The sequence below is a fragment of the Homalodisca vitripennis genome, chromosome 2 (assembly GCF_021130785.1).
Source record: "Homalodisca vitripennis isolate AUS2020 chromosome 2, UT_GWSS_2.1, whole genome shotgun sequence".
NCBI lineage: Eukaryota > Metazoa > Arthropoda > Insecta > Hemiptera > Cicadellidae > Homalodisca > Homalodisca vitripennis.
In genome coordinates this window covers 149,572,974-149,595,457 of record NC_060208.1, presented here as the reverse complement: position 1 = coordinate 149,595,457, position 22,484 = coordinate 149,572,974, and the positions used below count along the sequence as shown (strand labels likewise).

General features: G+C 31.7%; 1 protein-coding gene across 6 annotated transcripts in view; it reads left to right on the top strand.

Moving 5' to 3' along the window:
• LOC124354884 (very low-density lipoprotein receptor-like) overlaps positions 1–22,484 on the top strand; it is a 910,157-nt gene that overhangs the window by 302,570 nt on the left and 585,103 nt on the right. For 5 of the 6 annotated variants that reach the window (XM_046805647.1, XM_046805648.1, XM_046805653.1 and 2 more), the window contains exon 2: positions 18,416–18,484. The exons of the other annotated variant lie outside the window; for it this stretch is intronic. In XM_046805647.1, the coding sequence (XP_046661603.1) occupies positions 18,416–18,484 (69 nt within the window). The remainder of the gene's footprint in view (positions 1–18,415; positions 18,485–22,484) is intronic. 6 annotated transcript variants of the gene reach the window in all.

Sequence of the window (22,484 nt, the reverse complement as noted above, 5' to 3'; positions counted from 1 at the left end):
TATGAAATAAAAATCAATACTCATTAAGTGGGAATACATAACGTATAAACAAAAAAATTAACAATTATTCGTTGTTTATAGTTGCTAGTAATATAATGATTTTTAAACTAATATCAAAAACAAGTATTTTCGTTGAATTTAGATTTATGTAGGTGAGGAATCATCATCATTTACTGTAAAAAATGAAAGTAACTTTGATAGAAAGGAATGAGTTCTAAATATGAACAACTGATTATTCATTGTAGAGACAGCGTCTACAAAATGCAAAGCATAGTTTATAACACTATAAATAATTTATATTACACATATTTTTGAGTTCCCACACTGTATTGAATTTGAAATTGAGTCTTTTCAGAGATTAAACTTGATAACTAATATCTTTCTTTTACTTGTGTAAACATGCAATCAGTGTTTTCTTGGAATAGATAATAAATCTTCCCTTCGATAAAGAAAGAAATCGATCGTTGGCTGCATTTGTTTGGTGTATGTCCAAATGTAAGGCTGTCAAAAGGAAATGATAATATTTTCTCACAATATATTTATCTTTGCTTTAAAAAAATTAAAACCCGCGAAACATATATTACTGTTGTGTCTAATGGTTGGTTATAAGTGTAATCAAGGTAGGAGATATATAATCGAAAAAGAATGATCGTTTCATATTTTTAAATCGTGATCCATGTCTGTCATAGGAAATGTTTCTTTATCAAATTTAAGAAGAAAAACGATTATGTGTTTATACATTGCAAATTGGCTCTCTCGTTCATAAAAGTAAAATAATAATTGTTAAAACTTAAAAACAATATTTAAAGTAAAATTGTAATTGAATATACATTTATTGTTAATAGCAGAAATAAAATCAATTTAGGGGAACATACTTGTGTTAATAATTAACACCCTAGTTACATTGACGAGATGCAATGAGAATACCGGTTCACATAGTGTCATATGTCAAGTCCTCGATTACACATGATTAATCTTGTTAAAACTTTGCATTACGCAAATTAATGACTGGCGAGTTTATATTTATGGAAACAGTAGGATACAAAAGCGCAACCGAGGTATGGGTGTAGACTACGTAACTGTAATTTCCCCCTTGTACGCTTAACTCAGTTGTCTCGATTGTTGATAGCGATAAGGGACACTAATTAGATGTCCTTCCTCCTGCGTATATTTCCACTTGGTCACAGGCAGCACAACTTTGTTTAACAATGGACTCCGTAATACAAGAGGTCTCTTTTTATCTTATAAAATTAATCTTATGATAGAATTACAATGGGATTGAGTAAAAGAGAGTTATTACATTCCCTTACGGCTTCAATTAAATTGGCAGAGCCTGAGAGGCTGGGAAACGTTTTCAGTCTGTCTGTCCACACAATATATATAGAAAACAAAATTACCTATAGACTTGAAAGTTTGTATGAAGCTTGACTTGAATGTCACAGTTTGCATATATAAGCAATACTAAGTTCCATGTCGTTGTATGCCACTCCATTGGATTTGACTGAACTTTAGCGAGTACTGATATACTATGATGACAACGAGAAAATAGTAAAATAAATACATATGTAAACAAATTAAGTACAATCATGAGGTTCAAAATAAGTAACATTTTCCTTCATATAGTTAAAAGAAAAAAAATAGAGGTCAGGGAATTCAATGTTATTATTTGGTGACAAGATTTATTTTTAGCACACTATTACGTTGTAGTTTTGTCACTAGGTCACCGAAATTTTTATAATTACAACACTGCTGTGAAACCTGACTTGAACGATAATGTGTATGAATCATGTTGCAAGGTATTTGAAAAGTATTTCATCTATAAACTTTCAATTTTTGCACGAGATTTAATCTACATGGAAAATAATGCGTTCTGTGACTGTGCTTGTGAAATCATATAATTTGGCTGAGCGGTATTAAAGGTAACTATTAAACTATTTGGCTGAGGCTATCACTCAGGAGGTTAACCTAATTTCCTTTTGTCTGCCAGGGTGGTACAAACATGTTTTTTCTGTATGGTTGTCTGGATGTGCACGCATGCATATCAAGAATGAAATGAGCTGTAGTTTTGGAATTTCGCAGTCTACATCTACCTTGTTTATTAATAAAGTCATTTGCAAACTCTTTAAAGGATATTAGGTTAAAATAAAAATATAGATAGATAAAAATAATAGATGTTAGAATACTATGAGGATCTTAAACTCTTGATAGGCTATTCTATACTGAAAGACACAAATGGGAAGTAGAAATGTGAAAATTATAAAATCTTTAAAAAATTGTACTATTGATTACTGTACGGACATTTGGAACCAAAAATATACTACAAATGTTAAGGTCGCCGGTTCCTGATTGGCAACTAGTAGCTTTGTATGTCTACCAGGTTACATTCCTTGGGAGGTTCAAAAACTGTTTCAAGCCTTCCTAAAAAGTATCTCTACCGAAGTATAGTAAATTACAGAGCGATGTATTTCTTAATAAACACTAGAATGTGAGGAATTATGTTATGAAAAAACATATAAACATATACTGATATGAACAAGATGAAGAGCTGCTACAGTTTGTTATTCAGTATTCTGTTTATGTATGTTTATTTTTGGTACGCCTGATTGTAAGTGTGTAAGCAATTATTGGTGGCGCTATGTTGGTAGGCTTTGTTGACTGAAGCAACCGAATCAGTTGATACTGTGCATATCAATCGGCACGGTGCACAGGTTAACATTGACTCGCCTGTTGCTATTAGCGATCTAATCGTGTATTACAGTACGAATATTATATATTGTACAAAAATTGGGTAACGCTTTCAAGTTTCCCAAACTAATTAAGTTACTTTAATTTAATTTAATATTTCGTAGACGTAATTACATTAAGTAAAGCCGTAATCAACTTTATAGTTTAAATTTTTATGCATATGGCCAGCACATGCTTTCATCCTAAACAATCTCTGGGTGAGGGTAGACAGAGAACAGAAACAGAGATTCTCTAGAGTTATGTTAGCAGATCTAGTTACATTATGAGCAGTGCAACCCCGCTACCGCTGGCCTTAATAACGCCTCTACCCTGGGTTTTCTCTTTATTTATGTGTACCCTTACTGAATTATAATTTTAAAGTTTTTACTTGAAAACTGACTCGTAACTTTCACTACTGTTCAGTACGGATTTAGCATTTCTAAAAAACTAGTTACATATTATTCCAATTATTAAATGTGATAGTGAAGTTTAATAGTTTATTTAGTACGTAGTTTTGTTAAAGTTTTGCACATGGATACTATAATATGAACGACTACAAAGCGTATGAAAATATGGATGTGTTCTTTTACCAGGTGATATTAGGGCAAAGGAGCTCTCTGTAACACAACCTGAGGACCAACGGCCTAAAGGTGACTTCTGAACTATGGCTAGGCCTGTGGACTGTTTGCAAGTATAGGATGCTCAGCGGTAACCTGAGGACCAACGGCCTAAAGGTGACTTCTGAACTATGGCTAGGCCTGTGGACTGTTTGCAAGTATAGGATGCTCAGCGGTAACCTGAGGACCAACGGCCTAAAGGTGACTTCTGAACTATGGCTAGGCCTGTGGACTGTTTGCAAGTATAGGATGCTCAGCGGTAACCTGAGGACCAACGGCCTAAAGGTGACTTCTGAACTATGGCTAGGCCTGTGGACTGTTTGCAAGTATAGGATGCGCAGCGGTAACCTGAGGACCAACGGCCTAAAGGTGACTTCTGAACTATGGCTAGGCCTGTGGACTGTTTGCAAGTATAGAATGCGCAGCGGTAACCTGAGGACCAACGGCCTAAAGGTGACTTCTGAACTATGGCTAGGCCTGTGGACTGTTTGCAAGTATAGGATGCGCAGCGGTAACCTGAGGACCAACGGCCTAAAGGTGACTTCTGAACTATGGCTAGGCCTGTGGACTGTTTGCAAGTATAGGATGCTCAGCGGTAACCTGAGGACCAACGGCCTAAAGGTGACTTCTGAACTATGGCTAGGCCTGTGGACTGTTTGCAAGTATAGGATGCTCAGCGGTAACCTGAGGACCAACGGCCTAAAGGTGACTTCTGAACTATGGCTAGGCCTGTGGACTGTTTGCAAGTATAGGATGCTCAGCGGTAACCTGAGGACCAACGGCCTAAAGGTGACTTCTGAACTATGGCTAGGCCTGTGGACTGTTTGCAAGTATAGGATGCGCAGCGGTAACCTGAGGACCAACGGCCTAAAGGTGACTTCTGAACTATGGCTAGGCCTGTGGACTGTTTGCAAGTATAGGATGCGCAGCGGTAACCTGAGGACCAACGGCCTAAAGGTGACTTCTGAACTATGGCTAGGCCTGTGGACTGTTTGCAAGTATAGGATGCGCAGCGGTAACCTGAGGACCAACGGCCTAAAGGTGACTTCTGAACTATGGCTAGGCCTGTGGACTGTTTGCAAGTATAGGATGCTCAGTGGTAACCTGAAGAAGGAACGGCCATGCTTGTCGAATGATACAAAAAGAAATACAGTGGAACAATTTTAAAATATTTATTTAATATAACTAACAAAATAAAAAAATATTTGTTTAAATTGTAAGTTTACAGAAAACATACAACTTTTTATATAACTAGTACAAGTAAAACTAACACATTAGATTAGAATTACCCAATTAAGTACGGAAGTATTACTGGTCTAGGTGGGCTAATTATATAATTAGCTAGTTAGTGGACGGATAATAAGCCTGCTAATAGAACATCGCTCTACGGTGTCCATTGTGTTTGTGGCACGTCATACCTGATTTACTCATTGTGACTATTAACGGATTTGCGTTAGGCTACTGCTTGTATGCTGGAGTATGATAATCTTCAATTAGGTTTCTTGCTGTTCATTTTATGCATTGGCGTTGGCGTTCGAAGCGTTTCTCTTCTACCAACTTATCTACCAGTAGTTCCTATATAAAAATAAGTACACAAATACAGTATATTGTTGCCAGGCTAAAATCTCAGAGCGCTATTATAAGGTATTGAAGCTATTATTAATACTAGATCCTGAAATAAGAAATTTACAGAGGATAATACAAATTTACCTATTTTAATGGATTATATTTCATTTTCCAGACTATTGATAGGAAGAAAAATAAACATAGAATACAGTAAAGCATGTTCTAGGAATGATGTAGCATGCATACATGTTACTCTTAAAAATAATATTTCGCTAATTTATGTTTTCCAATTATTTATGTTCCTTTCCTTGATCTCATTTATAATGCGGTCTATAAATAATGATATGCCAGTATTTAAAACAATTGATAGTTAGAGTTAAGGAATTTCTCATTTTCAATTGTAATGACACGATTGATGATTTATGGAAAGGAATAAAATTTAAAAAATGGAGTGTTTAGTAACTAGGTCGCTTGAATGTAGAAATATTTCTCCTGCCTAGATACCGTAGCAAGTTAAATTCATCATTAAATTTATATATATATAGTTTTTCAACACTATTATTATATTTAACTTGTGCATGCATTAACTTGAACGCAATAAAAGGATCTTTCCATTAGGTGTATGACGCAGAATTACAAGAAATCTATTCTCTTTTAAAGACTAATTAAGATTCGTGACTATAAGAGTCGTTCATTATAATATAGAAACATTTTAACTGATTAACTGAATTTAAAATTCAGTTTTAAAAATGATATTTCATAAAGTCTTTGTATGTTGTCTTCTAAGGCTTTATATCATTAGTACCATATTTCAAAGCGCAACATGTAAATTTTAATGGAACTAGTTGTCATTGTTATGTCTTCTTCTTTGCGAAATAAGGTATAATGTTTTTATATCCACTGAGACTCGGTCAAATATATCATTATTACAAACGGAACCGCTATCAATAATTACTGTTTTATTAAAGCATATTTTTCAATGGATATTTTATTCGTATTTTTAGAAAGTGAAATTTAGATATAATTATATTTTGACTAGTAACCACTTTTTCTAGTAACTAACTTTAATTGTTCATGTACGATTTATTGTTGTATGGCAATTTTTATTTATTGTTTTCTGCAGAGGGCTGTCTGAAGGTATCTTCCTATAGGATACGTAGCCAATTTTCTTTTCTTCTGCCTGTATCAGGCTTTTTGGGTCATGTAATTTCCCAGACGTACGCTTAACTCCATGGTTTTGATTGTTTTTAGCAACAAGGAACACTTATTAGCAGTTCTTTCTCACACTGGTATTTGCACTGCTACTTCCATATTTATAGAGAGCATAAACTTCAACTTCGCAGTGAATGTTTATTATACTAATGCAAAATTATTGTTGCATTAGTATTGACTATAGAATGACTAGCTAATGAAAATAACTTTGGATATTCTATTTACACTGTATTGTAATAAATTACTTTTGTTTTTTTTTATTGAATTTGATTATGAATAAGTTTTGATTTGCAAAAACAAAAATATTCAGTCTAAACTAAAATATTGTGTTTTTGCTAAACAAATTTGTGATCATAGTTAGAAAGTACTTTATGTATTATTAATATTGTAAATTTTGAACGATATTTTAAAGATAATTGCATATGGAAACTGCAATTTGACTAAAGAATCTGAGATATAAATAATATTTTCAATGACTTCGGAATGTATTATTGTACGATATGAAAACTAAACAGTTTGGGATTGCTTTATAACGATGAGTCACGGAATACATTATTCTTGGTGAAAAAGTTTTGATTTACCGTTACGAGTTGAACACCAATGGTTGGAAAACAAAGTTCGAGAGAGAGTAAGTCAGTTTAATTAACGTAACTGTAAGCTACGTGGAGTGCACTAAGTCGGGTTTCTTTACACTGTCTTGTATATATTCTGCAAAAGTTTCAGAATTTCAGCTTAAAATAATATATAAAAATTACGTATTTTAAAAATTTAAGTTTTTCTTCAAACAATATAGTTTGAAATTTATTTCTTTTAAATATAAATTAATAGCTTATTAAAGAAGAATTTAGAAACTCTACAAAGAATGAGGAAGGTAGCTTATGAGTTTAACGATTTGTTACAATGACTTTGTCACTAGAAAGCCATGTTTGTTAGAAATATGAGGGAAATAGGGAACCCTCATCTCTCTAAATATAAATAAGGTATTTTTGCTCACTTCAGAATTTTATATTTATAAACAATGACCTAACTGACCACATGTTTGTGTATTTTGAAGAGTCGTTAGTTGTCCAGATAAGGGAGAAATAGTGGATATTTATATTGGGAAGCTATCGGAATGGAACAATCTCAATAATGAAAGGTTTTTTTAGAAAACCGTCATGAAGAGATGTAATACCAAATTACTATAACTATAAACGAGTATAGTTTTAGGTTGTTTAGGGTAGTATAATAATAGAAGAACGAATGGTTGTATAGGGAGGAGCAAATTCTTCGATAAGATAAGTTATGCTGACTTTAAATTAGAGATGAGAGCCTACACTGCACCTAAGACCTTAAGCAAGGTGAAGTATCAAAAGATAATGAAATGAATAATGTTTAAATTGACGTTTGGTTAAATAATAAGTTTTAGTATTGATTGAAATAATTGTATTTGTGCCATCAGGATGTTGTGGTGACTATGGATTGTTGATATAACATTAAAATCAATTATTTCGAATCCCTCACTCAGCAATCAGTTTGAAATTTTGTCGCTTGTTTGACTTTAGCGATTTGTGCCTAGTATTACTAATAAATATTATACTATTGTACCAATAGTATAGATATTATATATTATTTGTAACCATTATTATGGCTCAGTGTCTCAACCTTACATAATATGTTTCCTGGAAACTTGAAATAAATCTGTGATATAGACAGAAAATTGGGTGGTTTAATTAAAGTAAAGTGGATCTTCATTTTCCTATTACAAAATACTTAATTTTTTAAAATTGTAAAAGCAAAAGTTCGACTAAGAACAGCAGAATCAATGTCCTTATTTCAGCAGATCGTGTAACAGAGCCAGCGAGCGGCTCCACAAGGGCTGGGCTTGATATCAAAACCTCAACCTAGCGGACATGATTTTTACTAACTTGTTCCTTAAATTTTGTACTTGTAATTGCATTTTTACTTGCAATTACAAGTATTTAAAACACTATTTTTAATTATATTTTGCTAGTGGCCTTGCAACAATTTGCATTCGAAATAATCTCTAGAAAAATTATGGTTGCCTGTAAAGTCGGTTTTACGGGCAAAGATTTTACGTGACAACGTCTTTTTCTCGGTAGAATATTTATTGATATGAATATTATTAAATTGCACAATAGGAACAAGGAATTGAATGAAAATAAGAATTGCACAAATTTTAACTATAGAAATATATTTTGTTTACTAAAACATTGTACATAATTTGAAATTAATTAAAATTTGTTATTGTAAATGGTAAAGTTGAATAAAACATTTACTAAAATTGGAATTTGAAATTCTTGCTAAACACAGTTAAATTCTAACTCCGCGCGTGGTGATTGGTCGGTTTAGTTCGTTTGTTTGGTCGCACTGTTATGGCAGGTTAGAGGTTATAATTTGTTATTTTAAATGTTTGACTAGCAATACGCGCTGTTTCTTCTCAATCGACTGAATTACGATTGATTGAAGAGTGATTTAAACTAATAATTTACTTAACACTATCAACATTTGTCAATAGTATGACATAACCTATAAACTCAGTTTCTCAACTTTTGTGTCAGTCTAACAATTAATCAATCAATCATAGTTTACGATAATGAAATATCAGTGTACAATTATTTACCTTTATTGTTGTAGTTGTTGTAAATGACCAATCTAAGCACTCCACATTTTCACGAATAAACATAGTTATCTGCTTTATCCCGTGCGGCGGACCCACAGTTATCTGCTTTATCCCGTGCGGATCCCGTGCGGCGGACCCACTGGACGGGCATCGTAACGTTACCGGGCGTTACACTTTTTCATGAGTGACTCCGAGCCGCAACCTAATTTAAGACGTTGTCACGTCAAAAAACCTAAAAATCAAATTATAATCTAGTAATAGGACCTGTTTCATTGATAAATGACATAGAAACAACCCCATACTATCTCGTAAGGTAATTGTATACCAAATAACACTTTTGGAAAACCAACGTCATAGTAATCAGTCAGGTTTTGTCAGCAACTGTCGTATATCCTGCGGTAACTAGTGATTGGCTGTGGCAATATAAAGCCCGCTAATGGCACAACTGCATTGATGACTGCTGACGTGTCCACTGTTGATGTGTCACTTGATGCATTCACTACAACTTCTGTATTTGCAGTTGACATAGCAGTCTCTAATTGCCAATTACTCTTGCTTGAGTATGATCAGTGGTTGTGATTTTCACTTGCTCTTTTAGAATAGTATACATTGTTTTAGAAACATGTTTTTGCTTGAAAAATGACATAACATTTAAATGTAAAATCTTTTAAAGAAAATAATATAATGGATAATATATTACACTTAGTCAGTTTTTAATCCCTAGTTAATGGTCGCATATTCAATCATAGCTAATTAATTAATTAACTGTCTGCATCGCGTACGTTTTATACATATCATATTACAATATTGTATCAGTTACAATATTACCGTAATACGATTTCCAGTAAAATAATGGGTTATTTCAAAACAAGAGCGAACACGTTATAAAATACATTTGCTTCGAGAATATTCTGATATTACGATGATATCGTATTTGCCATGTCAAACTTACATTTGTTGAACCTCATGATTAATAAAAATGTCCTCTGTGTTTGAATAAACCACCTTCTGGCGTCGTTGAAAATATAACGAAGTATTCTATATTTTTATTTTTGTTATATTCTGTAATAATGTTTATCGTCCATTGTTCCATCAAGCCTTTCCCGCTCTGTATAGGTCTAACTAATGATATGTATAGGTAAATTGTAGCAACGCTAACTAAACATTCACAACAACATAGTATTCACATTTTTACTGGGTAACTTTTTACAGTAGTATTATTAATATAATATCAATTATACTGATATTTAATTATTCAAAGAGAGCACGCTTTCTGAAAATTAAAAAAAGAAATTACAATTCAAAGCAAAAGATGAGCACGGTAGTATCTTGCCACACAAAACTATTATAGGACAGTATCCTCCTACAATTCTTATACGGATGCGTGTGGTATATTAAAATATCAACTAGAGCAGCCTGCACCAAAATAGATGACATATCACCTCTGGCCATCTGCTATTGCCTGAGTTTTAGATGGATCTGTAAATTTTCCCACTCGTAACAGCGCGGAGTTTCAGGGATTAGCCACTATCGGCCTATTTTGGGGTGGGCTGTCTAGTAACAATTTTATAATAAATCTGACGTGTTGCCGCTAGAGTTTGCTGATATCCCCGTCCCACATTAAATATTAATAATAATATCATTAACAGTATAAAAATCATAAAATTGCATAGCATGCGTCAGTACTACTAAAAAATTACTATAGTATTAATTATAGTGCCATCAGTAAGGCTTTCGACATCGCTTTCAATATAAAAACTGGGATTACACTTTTACTTTCAATTATAATTAAATATTTTCTTCCCATCATGAACTCTTTAACGGAGTAAAATGCCTTTGACACCAAGAAGCGTTGTACTTGAGATTTAAATTATTTGGAATTATTTAGACGTTTAATGCCCTTGACCATATTGGAAAGAAAGGTGAAGAATCAGGTGCTTAAAATAAACATGTTCAGAAAGAGGGAAATAATTCTTCAATGTGAATGATCAATAAAACCACGCCTGCAGCTAAATTTTACTTGAAAGAGACATGGAAATATTTTACTCAGGATTCTTTTTTAAGGTCATTCTAGGTTAGTCAGTAGTTGTTGGACCTCATGTTTGCTATGAAATGGATCAATCGGCGGTTGTTTTGTAAGCAGTGATTGTGGGCGAAACGATTGCTGTTTATTGGTTTTATTTGTTTATTGGAAAAACCAAATCGGTAGATTTTTACAATCACAATCAGAATAAAATTGAATTTTTTTGGCTTTTTATATAAGTAGTTGGATTGTAGGGTTCTTCACATGGATAAAAATACATTTATTTAAAAATAGTGTCATAAGTACTTGTGGGTACATACTTAAATTATGTATTGTTTAATCACACTAATTGCGTTAAAGCAAAGAATATTATGTATGTAAAGCATATTACATTATTGAAATACACATTCTATAAATTAAATGTACAGGAGATGATACGTAGGCTTACAAATGTGGAGGAGGAGGCGAGAATGTAGACCGGTTATGCCAGCAGCTCCAGTTACATTATGAGTTGAGCAGGCTTGCTAGAGCTGGCCTTAATAACGTTCCACCTGGGCTTTCTTGATTTATGTACACTATTGCTGAATTCTTCCCCTAAAATATCGCACTTGAAATTGCGGCGTGCACTACCCTACGTTATATGTTTAGCTTTTACAAATTATATTCCGTGATTACTTTGAAGCACTTCTTTCAAACTGAAGCTGATTATTATTTTAAACTTTAATGCATAACTCAAGGGCCTGAAACATAATCATAGTTTTTATATGAGATCCAATTATAATTGAGAAGGTGTACATAAAGGTGCTATTTAAAATTGTTTTCAAAGAAACAGTTTAGTGCACAACGTCAACATTATTTCTATAAGTATAAACCAACGTGAAGAAAACTACGGAAAAATACCTTACTTTATATTATAAAGTTATTTTTTTACTTTTACATATGTTTTTTATCTCTTTTGTAGAAATCGAGTTATCTATAATTTATTGCTGACGTGACTATCTTCTACAACAATGGTGGTTAATTTCTAAAATAATGAAGATATATAATACACGCAAGCGTGTCTAATAAATGTGGAGCAATATGTTTCTCCAATGCAGTTCCCTTTGACAGTTAAAAACCATCTTGGATTCAATGGGGGGTTGTAATTGGTAGTTGGTTGTGACCACATACTGGTGGAATGGTTATAATGGCAATTATCTCCCCCTATTTGCGTTATGTTTGGATACATATATCGTAATAATTTATAAATTAGAGAAGTAAAAACGTCTAATTTAATCTAATTCCAATACTAATTGAGTAGATTATATACCCCGTTTTATTGCCACGTCGTGTTATAAAATGTACTGTTTACGTTTAAAAATCGAAATTGAGAGATAAGTTGTAACTGCATATGCTGAAGGGTATAAACTGATTGTAACTAATCATATAAAACTTAATAGTAGAATTCGTTTTTGTGTATTAATATCTTTTTAACTTTACGCTAAGTCCGTTTCATGAAAAGTATAATTGTTAAAAAATATTGGGTTAGAAATATTTTAATTTTTATATACTATAGGTTATTGTAGATAATGGGGTTCAGTAAGATATATGAGGCTATAAAAAACTTGTTAAGGTATCCTCAGGTGACAATGGCAAGACTTTATTGAAATTGGCTTCATTACGTAGTTCGAGAACAGAATTGATAAGTATGCTGAAACAGTCAGGGAATGATTGCCAACAGTCATATATTCTACGGCTACTGCTGATTGGCTTCCGCCGAAAATAAGTTAGCACTTTTCTCTGTTGTATCCACACCTGCATGTCAAACCCATCAGTTTCGTTCATTTTAATTACAGAAACTGAATGATAAAACAATCAGAGTTGTCGTGAATCATGTTTTGTTACCAACAGTTGTATATCCTACGGCTGTCACTAATTGGGTGCTATCGGTAATAATTTTGCTTTTGGCACTTTTTCTATCGTGTGATTTTAGTATGTCCGTCCACCATTAAAAAATTTAATGAACTTAAATGCTGAAACTTTAAGTGTTACATTGAGTCAAATTGTGCGGCCAACGGTCGTATATTTTATATATTATATAGTTGGTGCAGTAGTAAGTTTGTTGATAGTTCTTTGCTTTACCGATTCCACTTTATTACGTCTTCACTTATCCATCGATTACTTATGTCCATTTTAACTACAAAATCAGCAGTCGCTATGCCTAATTGTAATTTATCAGTTAAAATAATTTAAATATAATTATTTTAGTTGTTTATATACGGTTAAGCAATATAATACTAATGGAATCTTTCAAAACAATGTTCCTATATTAAAACACTAATGTTTTAGCTAAACAGGTGATAGTAATAAAGAGAGAGGTGATATTTTATTGTTTTTTCTGAAATTCGGTTTCGTATCATATTCTGTCTTAACAATATATTACACAGCCGGTTTTATATTTTAGCCGAAAAAATGTATATTCCATAATCTACATAATAGACAAAGAGAATGTTGGAGTGTTTTACGCCCATTGTTTTACGTCCCGACCTTTGGTCAGCATGGGAGGCGTTCATAGCCTCCTTTCATTTTATATCTTACTCCTTGTAGGCAAAATTGACCTCCTACACTCATCTTATACACTTCGGCGGAATATTGAATTTTTCTTTTCTGAATTACCTTAAAGGCAGTTTTAATGGCAGAGTACCTGTCCAAAGTTGTTTGAGGATTGAATTTGCAATAATTTTACATTTTAAGTGTGTATATTACAATTAATGTTTCATCACAAAAGATGTCTTTTACTAGAAGTTAATTACCTATTGCAAACAAAAATTAATTACACATTTTTAAAATTTGAATTAACAATTTAAAATGTTCCTTATAAGAATAATAAGTATGCTGTATCACATTAAACCATATTTATTAATATAATTATAGTCGTTTGGCTCATTTTCGACGATACCAATAATTAAAATTCCAAAAATGTTTATGATATGGTTTAATACAATTAAATGTTGTATTTGCTATTTGCGTCTTTTAATTATTGGCTCAAACGATTTAGTAATTTCAAAATTTACAAAGTAATAGATCAAAGTTAGTTTTTCTCATATACTAACCATGTACTAGATAATCATATACTAGATTTCTTAAATTAAACAGCATGTAAAAATAGTTTTAATTTATGATATTAATAAACAGTGCGCATAGATGATCATTCAATGGGCATACGCATATTAAAAATGATATCATGAATTGTTTTTATCATATCTATTGTTAATTCTGTATATTGCAATAAAACGGATATAATTATTGTGAGTTTATTCTCCAACTGACAATAAATCGTGATGACCCACGGGTATTGAAATGAAACTCATTATTGATTTAAATTAATGTTACAAAAATGTATGAGTATGATAAAATACTAATTAATCGTAAGACATTAGCAATGAGTTTTCTAAATATTCATTGTTCTTATAATTAAATCTGATGTAACAATAAAGCTTGTAGGTGGATAAACAATTAAGATGATTTTCAAACATTGTTTTATAAGCCTCGTTATATTTATCATTTCTATGTACATTATTTCACCCAATAATTCCTTTATTAGCTAATCCTGAATTGTTTTGTTGCAGGTAAGAGATTTTCATTTTACACTGTGAGTAAAACGTTGTCATACACGATTGTGAGTAACATTTTTATATGCATATTAAAGCAAACAGTTAGTGGGCCAAGAGTATGAAATCTACTGTATCATTTTGTTTCTTAGTTAAAAATATCTTTGTACGTATATTAAAACTACTATTAAAAAAATTATCTGGTCTGTTTTAACTGAAATAGCCTTTCATCAGTTTACCTACCGTAGAGTGAGTGACAGAACCAAACGCGTGGGCAGATTGCTACGATTGGAGAGATCACTAGTCAGTTGAGTGTCCGGTTCTAACGCGGGGTTAAATTTTAAAATAACACAATAAATAGGAATTCATCTAAAGTTTATAAACGTTGCACTACAACAAATAGGTTGTAGTATTTCCGTATTGATGAACTATTTGAAATAAAATTACGTGTTAATACTAATTAATGGAATTTCAACGCAGTACAACTCTTCCTTAAGGATCTATATATGGGAAAATAATGTTCTGATAGGGTATATACATATTTATTTTAACACATATATATGGTATTCTCTTATTAACTTTCATATTTTTGTCAATCGCCCTAGAACTTTGACAGTTTTTAAATTGTAAGGGATATGATGACGTACTAGAAAATTCTGTTTTCTAAAATAAGTTTAATTAATTTTTGTGTAAACGGAAAGTTGTAAAAATAACGGGATACTGGAAAGATAACTACTATTTATTTACATATTAATGGAAACGTCAATTTTGATTTAGATACCTTCGACACCTTGACGGGTGTTTATGTAATCTATTTGAATTTATAGTACTGCCATGAAGTACAAAGTTGTATTCACTAAATAAGCAAACACGTCGGTTTTAATGTTAAATTAAGAAATGTTTATCACTGTTATAGACTTGTCATTTTAAAGTGAAAATATAATGCCGCATTTCGCATCAATAAACTTAAATATCTATCGTAATGTTAATATACTTGATTTCTTCGTTTATCTCTTTAGAGACCATCCAAAAGTTAGTGTCGTAACCCTAGAAGGGTTCGTAAACCAGGAAGACTGGACTAATTTGATGTATTTTATATAGTTTTATCAATATGGTGGTAAATATATAACGCTTATGGTAGTTCTGGTGTTAATTTATTTTTCATGACAGTGTCTCTCATGTCACATACGTTAAAGATTTTCCAAGCACTTATAGAAATATCATTTTACTGTAAGAAATAAAATTTAAATTGATGAAGAATTTATCTATTTTATTTATACGAGTGTTCCTAATTGATAATGGGGAATCTGTTAACTCCATATGTGGTTTTGTTATCTGTTCGACAGCTATTTGACTGTTTTATTGACAAATTTAAATCAAATAACTTAATTTCTTGAGAGCCTTTACTTTTTTTGAAACCATTTTTATGCTCTAAAATTACACTATATTGTGAATTCCTAAAACTAGATAGGACTACAGATAATCATACGGCAAAGAAATGCTCACATCCTCCGTAAAATAAAAGAGAAATTATGCCAGTCTACTCAGTGATAGAGAGGCTTCAATGACCCTCAGCCAAATTCCGGAGTTGGACGTGCAAGCATAAAAAAATCATTATTGTCCATTTAGAAATGAATTTTCATCCGAAATTCCACAGAGGAAATGTTTCTTGAAATATTTTGTACATGATACATTTACATTTATGTTCATTAATTTGGTTTCATATTATGTTTAAAAAACACAAGTTTACACTCCAAGTTTCCGTAAAATGATATTGGTGTTTTGGGATAATTAGGCTACTTTTATTAATATGTTACATGTTAAAATCTCTTATGATTGGAATCAGTTTGTTTACAAATTAGTTTATTCAGATATTTTCTCGTTGTCATCATCGTTATCTATAAGCTCAATTTAAAAATATTCGTTAACGCTCAGCCAAATCGCATGGAGTAACATGCACGATAATTGACCTCAATCATCCTCATTTATAAATAAAGCTTTATGCACAACTTTAAGTCAGTTTAAGGGTCAGTTAGTTTTTGAGATATTTTGCGGACAAATATAAAAATATACAGAATAAAGCATTTCCAGTCCCACGTAAGATAGGTTTCAATACCGCTCAGCCATTTATTATTTTTTATTTTATTTTTATCATGCTTTAAACAATTAATTATGTTTGATGGTTATAACGACTTGGATTGTAGATATTAATATTCCAGGGTATTAATATTTAAATTATCAATGAGACATCCAAGACGATATAAAATATTTTTTGATTAGTAAGCTCCTAGTGAATATTCAGTACAATTTATTACTTAATTGGTTAACTATTAAATATTATCTGGTGTGTCTAAAATAAAAATCACAGTTCTAAATAAAAACAATGGATTTATTTTAAACTGGCAAATTAATAAGTTCAACGTTTCAGAATTTTCATCACTCTATTACCACAAAGAATATTGACAAACCGTTTAGTAAATCAAAAAGTTCCTTTGGAAAGAAATAAAAATATTAATCAAGTATATCAAACTAAAAATTAGAGCTCTCTTCTAAAATAAAATAATAAAGCTTTAAAATAAAAATCTAATACCTCTTGGAAATAACTAAAATAAAAATGTTCACTTCTAAGTACACCCACAATTCAAAAAAATAAAAATTTAATCTTCTCTTTACACTAGTTGAACCTTAACTTTCAAGTCTGTGCAATTCAAATTACAACTCTCTCAAACAATTATTAATGTTCAATTAATTTCCAATTAATAATTCACAATTAAACAGTTCCAATTATATTAATAAATTAATAAATTTCCAACTTTCAATTAAAGTTATTAACAAAGTTCAATTTTAATTCACTTTTCTTGCAAGTATGAACCAAATGTAACTTGTATGATTCTATTATGCTCTATTGTTCCTCGAGAATAAGTTGTTCAGATTGCTCTGTAGTTTCCATGAATTTAATTTTTTCCTATAAAAAAGACAACAAAATTAATTTAATATCAGATCTGGTAGAATATTTCAATAAAACGTACAATAAATTTGGTGATTACCTCAAAATCCCTCGCGGAAAAAAAATTAAGAAACACGGCGCACTGTAATCAACTTACTCACGAAAATAACCAAAAGAAGGGCCAAAATTATGAGCGGACGCTTAAATACTTCCCTTTCCAATCAACTTTGCAGGACATCCGCGGTGCTCTCATTGGTCCAGCTGTATCAAACCAGGAGAACAATACTCGCAACAAGACATGTTCTAATCAATTCAAGTCAGTCAACCTGCCTTCCTAACAATTTAAAACTACCAGTACTAACTTGCCAAAGGATTGCATGTTCGTTTTTACCCTGACTTTTCACAATCTAATCTAAAATTAAATCCCAATATTTCGATCCCAAAATTTTTATTTAATTTAAGTTTTAATTAAAAAATAAATCAATGTAGCTTTAAAAATGCTACAATGGTGTTCTGTGTTATTTTTCTACAGAATATTTAGGGTTGTGTATAAAAACATAGCTGATGTAAGTTAAAAATTATTAAAATGTCGCTTGTTTATCGTATAATAATAGACACAATTTTATTTTAGCAATACTAGAACAAAAAAAAAACAACCGTCATCGTTACGAGGGACGAAGTTACGAGAAGTTGACAGCAGCTTTGATGACGAGTGAAGTTTTTAATATATTTATCAGTACCTTATATTGTAATTGAATATGTTTGAATGGTTAATAAATAACACGCAGGTATTATAATTTATTACAAATACTATTTAAATGTTATTGAAATGTAATTTTGGAAACTTTTAAGGGTGACGCCATAGTTTTCTTGTAATTTAGTACTGTTCCAAATGTACGAAAAGTGTTTTTCTATATTGCGCAATTTAAATGTTATATTTTTCATAGTAATTAGCCATTCATATAGTAATTAAATTAATCTGAAACGCAATCAAACGCTTTTGTTATTCTATTACTACTCGATTTTATTTAGATTCGAACCTTTGGATGTTGGGGAGTCAATGATTGGTATTCAAGACGTATTACATATTTAGACGATATTTGTATTTTTCAGATGATCAGTATAAAACGAACTTATTCATTGAGTGGGGAAATGCTTTGTTAGACACATTTGCAGGACCTGGTAAGTATCCGCAGGACTTGGGCAATGCCTCTGCCGCTTGAAGGTGTGGTAGCTTGGTTGCATTCGCCTAACAGTATGTCCGTGGACATTACTAACATATGTTTTTAGTTTTCTAATATGTAGCTGCTTTTCAGAATAATGATCAATGGTATACTTTTTAACAGTTATATTAGGCGAATGTGCTCGTAAGAAACTGATGAACTGTACAAACAACGTATTAAAATGTTTAGCAAAGAGAATTTGATTGGGAAGGGTACAAATAGGTAAATTCATTAAACTTTCAAAGTTAGACATGAAGGAATGAAGTTGTTTGTTGAACTTAAAGAGGTTTTACTTTCACGTGACATAGCACAGCTCTGGTTATGACCCAAAAACAGCATTTAATATATATTCAAACAGTTTATAATATATACAAATGTAATTTTAAGATTTAAATTCCTTAGTTTAGTCCACAGGTTCAGAGGGGGGAATGGATGTGGCGATTCCCATGATACACGACATAGTTATCGACATTAATATCCATTTATATTTCTTAAGTGTGTATTGCACAAGAACCAAATGTCAGTAGTTATTAACAGGTTTGTGACGTAGTAAGCTAATACATTGGGATTAATAACTTCATCTTATTAACAATTTAGAAAATGCTAATTAAATGTATATTTGTATAATAACTAATTATAAATAATCATAGATATAAATAATTGTGTTAGCAAATACTACGCTAACAGGCGATAAATATTTTTAAATACTTATGGCTCAGCAATATATTTAATATTTACCTATAATTCGAGATATTAGCATCAGTTACACGTGGAAATAAATAAATTAAATTTACTACATTTACAAGCTGAAAAAAATGCATACTGCTATCTTACTGAAGTAGCTTATTTACATTTAAAAGGTACAGATGAATTGTTTTTATATTAATGCCATTGTTATAAAAATGTACAATAGGACGTACGGAATTTAGACGAAACAAAAGGCCGTACGACGTACAGACATTCTGACCGGCATTCACAGAGAGAATGTTAGCTGCCGCTCCGTCACTTGTAAATAAACCATACTCACAACAGTAGAGCCGCAGACAAACAATACACGGATTTATCTTGTATTCCACTGAGGTCGCCTCTGAACGAATTAAAAAACCATTACGTCCGATCCACATTCTGTTTCACAGCGTTCGCACATTAACAGGAGGGAAAGTTTGATGAGCCTTTTCACTTTTCAAAACCACACTGCGCTCGAGTTTGCTCACTTTGCACGCGTCACTGAAAGGTACAATTTTTTGTAAAGCTATAAAACAGTTCCACTAACTGACAGTTTTAATAAGTATTCTCGTTTTTAGTAGTATTTTAGAAATGAACGTTTTATTATGGTTTAATTTCTGATAACACGTATCTTAACTATAAATAGAATAATTTCGTACATGAGTATTTGAAATGTGTAAGTAGCTAGTTTTAAATATCACTGAGTTTATAGCAATGTCAAATATAACACTTTATAATATTTTTGTCATTATAAACAACGCAGTTTTGATCAAATTGTACCGTATGACGATAACACATGGGGGTGGTGACTTCTGAGGTCGTAGTAATAAATACTCGAATTACAAAGTTTACTCATAAGATCAATTTAATTTATTAAAATTTACAAGCACCACTTTTAGATGGTAAATGAAATGTATATATTGCCACGTTGCTGCCAATTAGAATATAAGAACTAAAAACGTGTATCTTATAGGTGGGCCTAAAATATCCAATGATCTCTGGAATTATGCCTACGATGTTCTTCTACTTTATAAGACATTAAGATTTTACTTCCCTTCGCAATGTGTAGACTCACAACCCGGGTGTCGGCGTCTTGGCACGAGACAATAGCGCTGTAGTCTAAGAACGGTTATGTCTAGTCGGTGGTTACTAGACGATGAGTAGAAGTTAATAAACTGGTAGCCATCTACTCATCTAATAATATGCCCTGTGAGCCGTGAGACACGTAAACTCGCGGACAAAGCGCGCGAGGTCTGCTCGGTCATATAGTTGGGCTGCTACAAAGGGTTAGAAGAACATATTCATACGCGTGCTAATTAGGTAGTTCCTCCGCTCAATAATTTAGTTCCGGAACATTGGATAAAAGTAATATTAAATTTATACTGGCTGACTAGGTTGTGAAATTTACATTATATGAAAATTTTAATTAACCAATTAACGGTACAGAATATCCCCCCTGCTTTGATTTCGCAACCTAGTTAGTCACTTTACTTTAAACATCTTCTAAATAACAAACCTATTTCAACCTTTTATTCATTACATCAATTCAAATTCAACCATAAACAATACGATAGCGCTGGGTTTCGAGAGTTTCCTATGAGATCCGCTAGATCGCATACCAGTGCAGTTATGTTGGCATCTGACTCTTCATCTGCTCGCTTAGGGACCAAAAATAGAAAATCGATTTAAGCAAACTATTTCCATTCAGTGCACGTTGCAGCGGTTTAGAATTTGCGGGTCGTTGCGAAAATGAAGGTATTTAAGACGATTAAATAGTGAACAAGTGTTAGTGTAGTGTTTTGTTATATAGGCGCCACATTCATACTTCTTTTTTGCATTCATACTAGTGTTTTTGTGTATAGTGTTTTGCCATTAAATACCCTGAGACTTGCGGACAAGTTTACCAATATGGATCGAATACTTTGGAATGAAACGTCCCCTCACGAGAAGCTAAGTCTCACATTTCTTATTAATACTGCATTACTCTTAATATATATTTACATACAACATCCTATACATCTTACATCTACATGAATTTTAACACTTCAAATATATCTACAAAATTCAAAATTCAACATTTCGGCATACATACAAAACACAGACAATTTTTCATATTTGCTTCCCTCATTACAAAACAGTCAGGATCAACTTTTGTCTCATTTCTTTATACTAAGTCTACCTACAAATTGTTTTTTCTATATTTTTATTTCCACTCGAACATTCGATTAGGATTCATCAAACAATTAACTTCCTGGGGTTTTCAATGTTATATTTTAAATTTGGCGCAAGTGGTTTCTTAAGCTAGGGATGCTACAATTTTTTTTATATATAGAACATGTCTTAGTTTAATTTTAAATCCACAGTATGAACCTTTTTTTTACATTCAAAACATTTTCAATGAGTTGTACAATAATAGTTATTTTCTCATTAGAATTGAATTTAAAATAACATGAATCTCCATCAAGATCTAAAAATTAATTTGCTATTAGTTATAAATGGGTTTCCTAATACAATGTCCCATTTTAAATTATACAATACAATAGTTTTTACTTTCCAACAAAATTTAGAAATTTTTATTTTTAGCATAACAAGTAACCAAAACATTTTATTTCAGTGTTATTTGCAGCAAACATTCTATCATCTGATTTCGTTAATTTAGAAACATTTTTATTCAAACAATAGGCTATCATAAAATTCTTTACTCATTATATCTCTTGTAGCACCAGTATCTAATAAGCAGTTTTTTTTACATTTTTACCCACTATAGCTTCAATTAAAGGCATATTGTTACACTGTCTAACATTTAGTCTTAAATTAGGTTTTCTATAGTTTAATTTACTCCAATTTTTAATTACCTTACCATAGACTCTCATAAAATAGTGTTTTTCTTTTCTTACTGCCTTACTATTTATAAAATTATTATTCTTAGACTTCTGAAACCGGGGAGGGATATTTTTAGGTGTTGTGTGCAATACCAATCCCCTACCAACTAGTTTTTTGGATTCCTAAAACAGTTTTTGCTAAGTGACCAGGCCTATTACAATTGAAACATAACTTTGGGTTTTCGACAGTAGGCCTACTTTTTATAAGTTCAACATGTGGTGGATACATGTTGTTAACATATGTCTTACTTAAATTGTCCCTTAAGTTATCATTAAAGGTTATATTGTTACTAGCTAATACACAATTCTTCCAAATCTGTAAAACAAATGGGATTGTTTTCAAAAATTAAC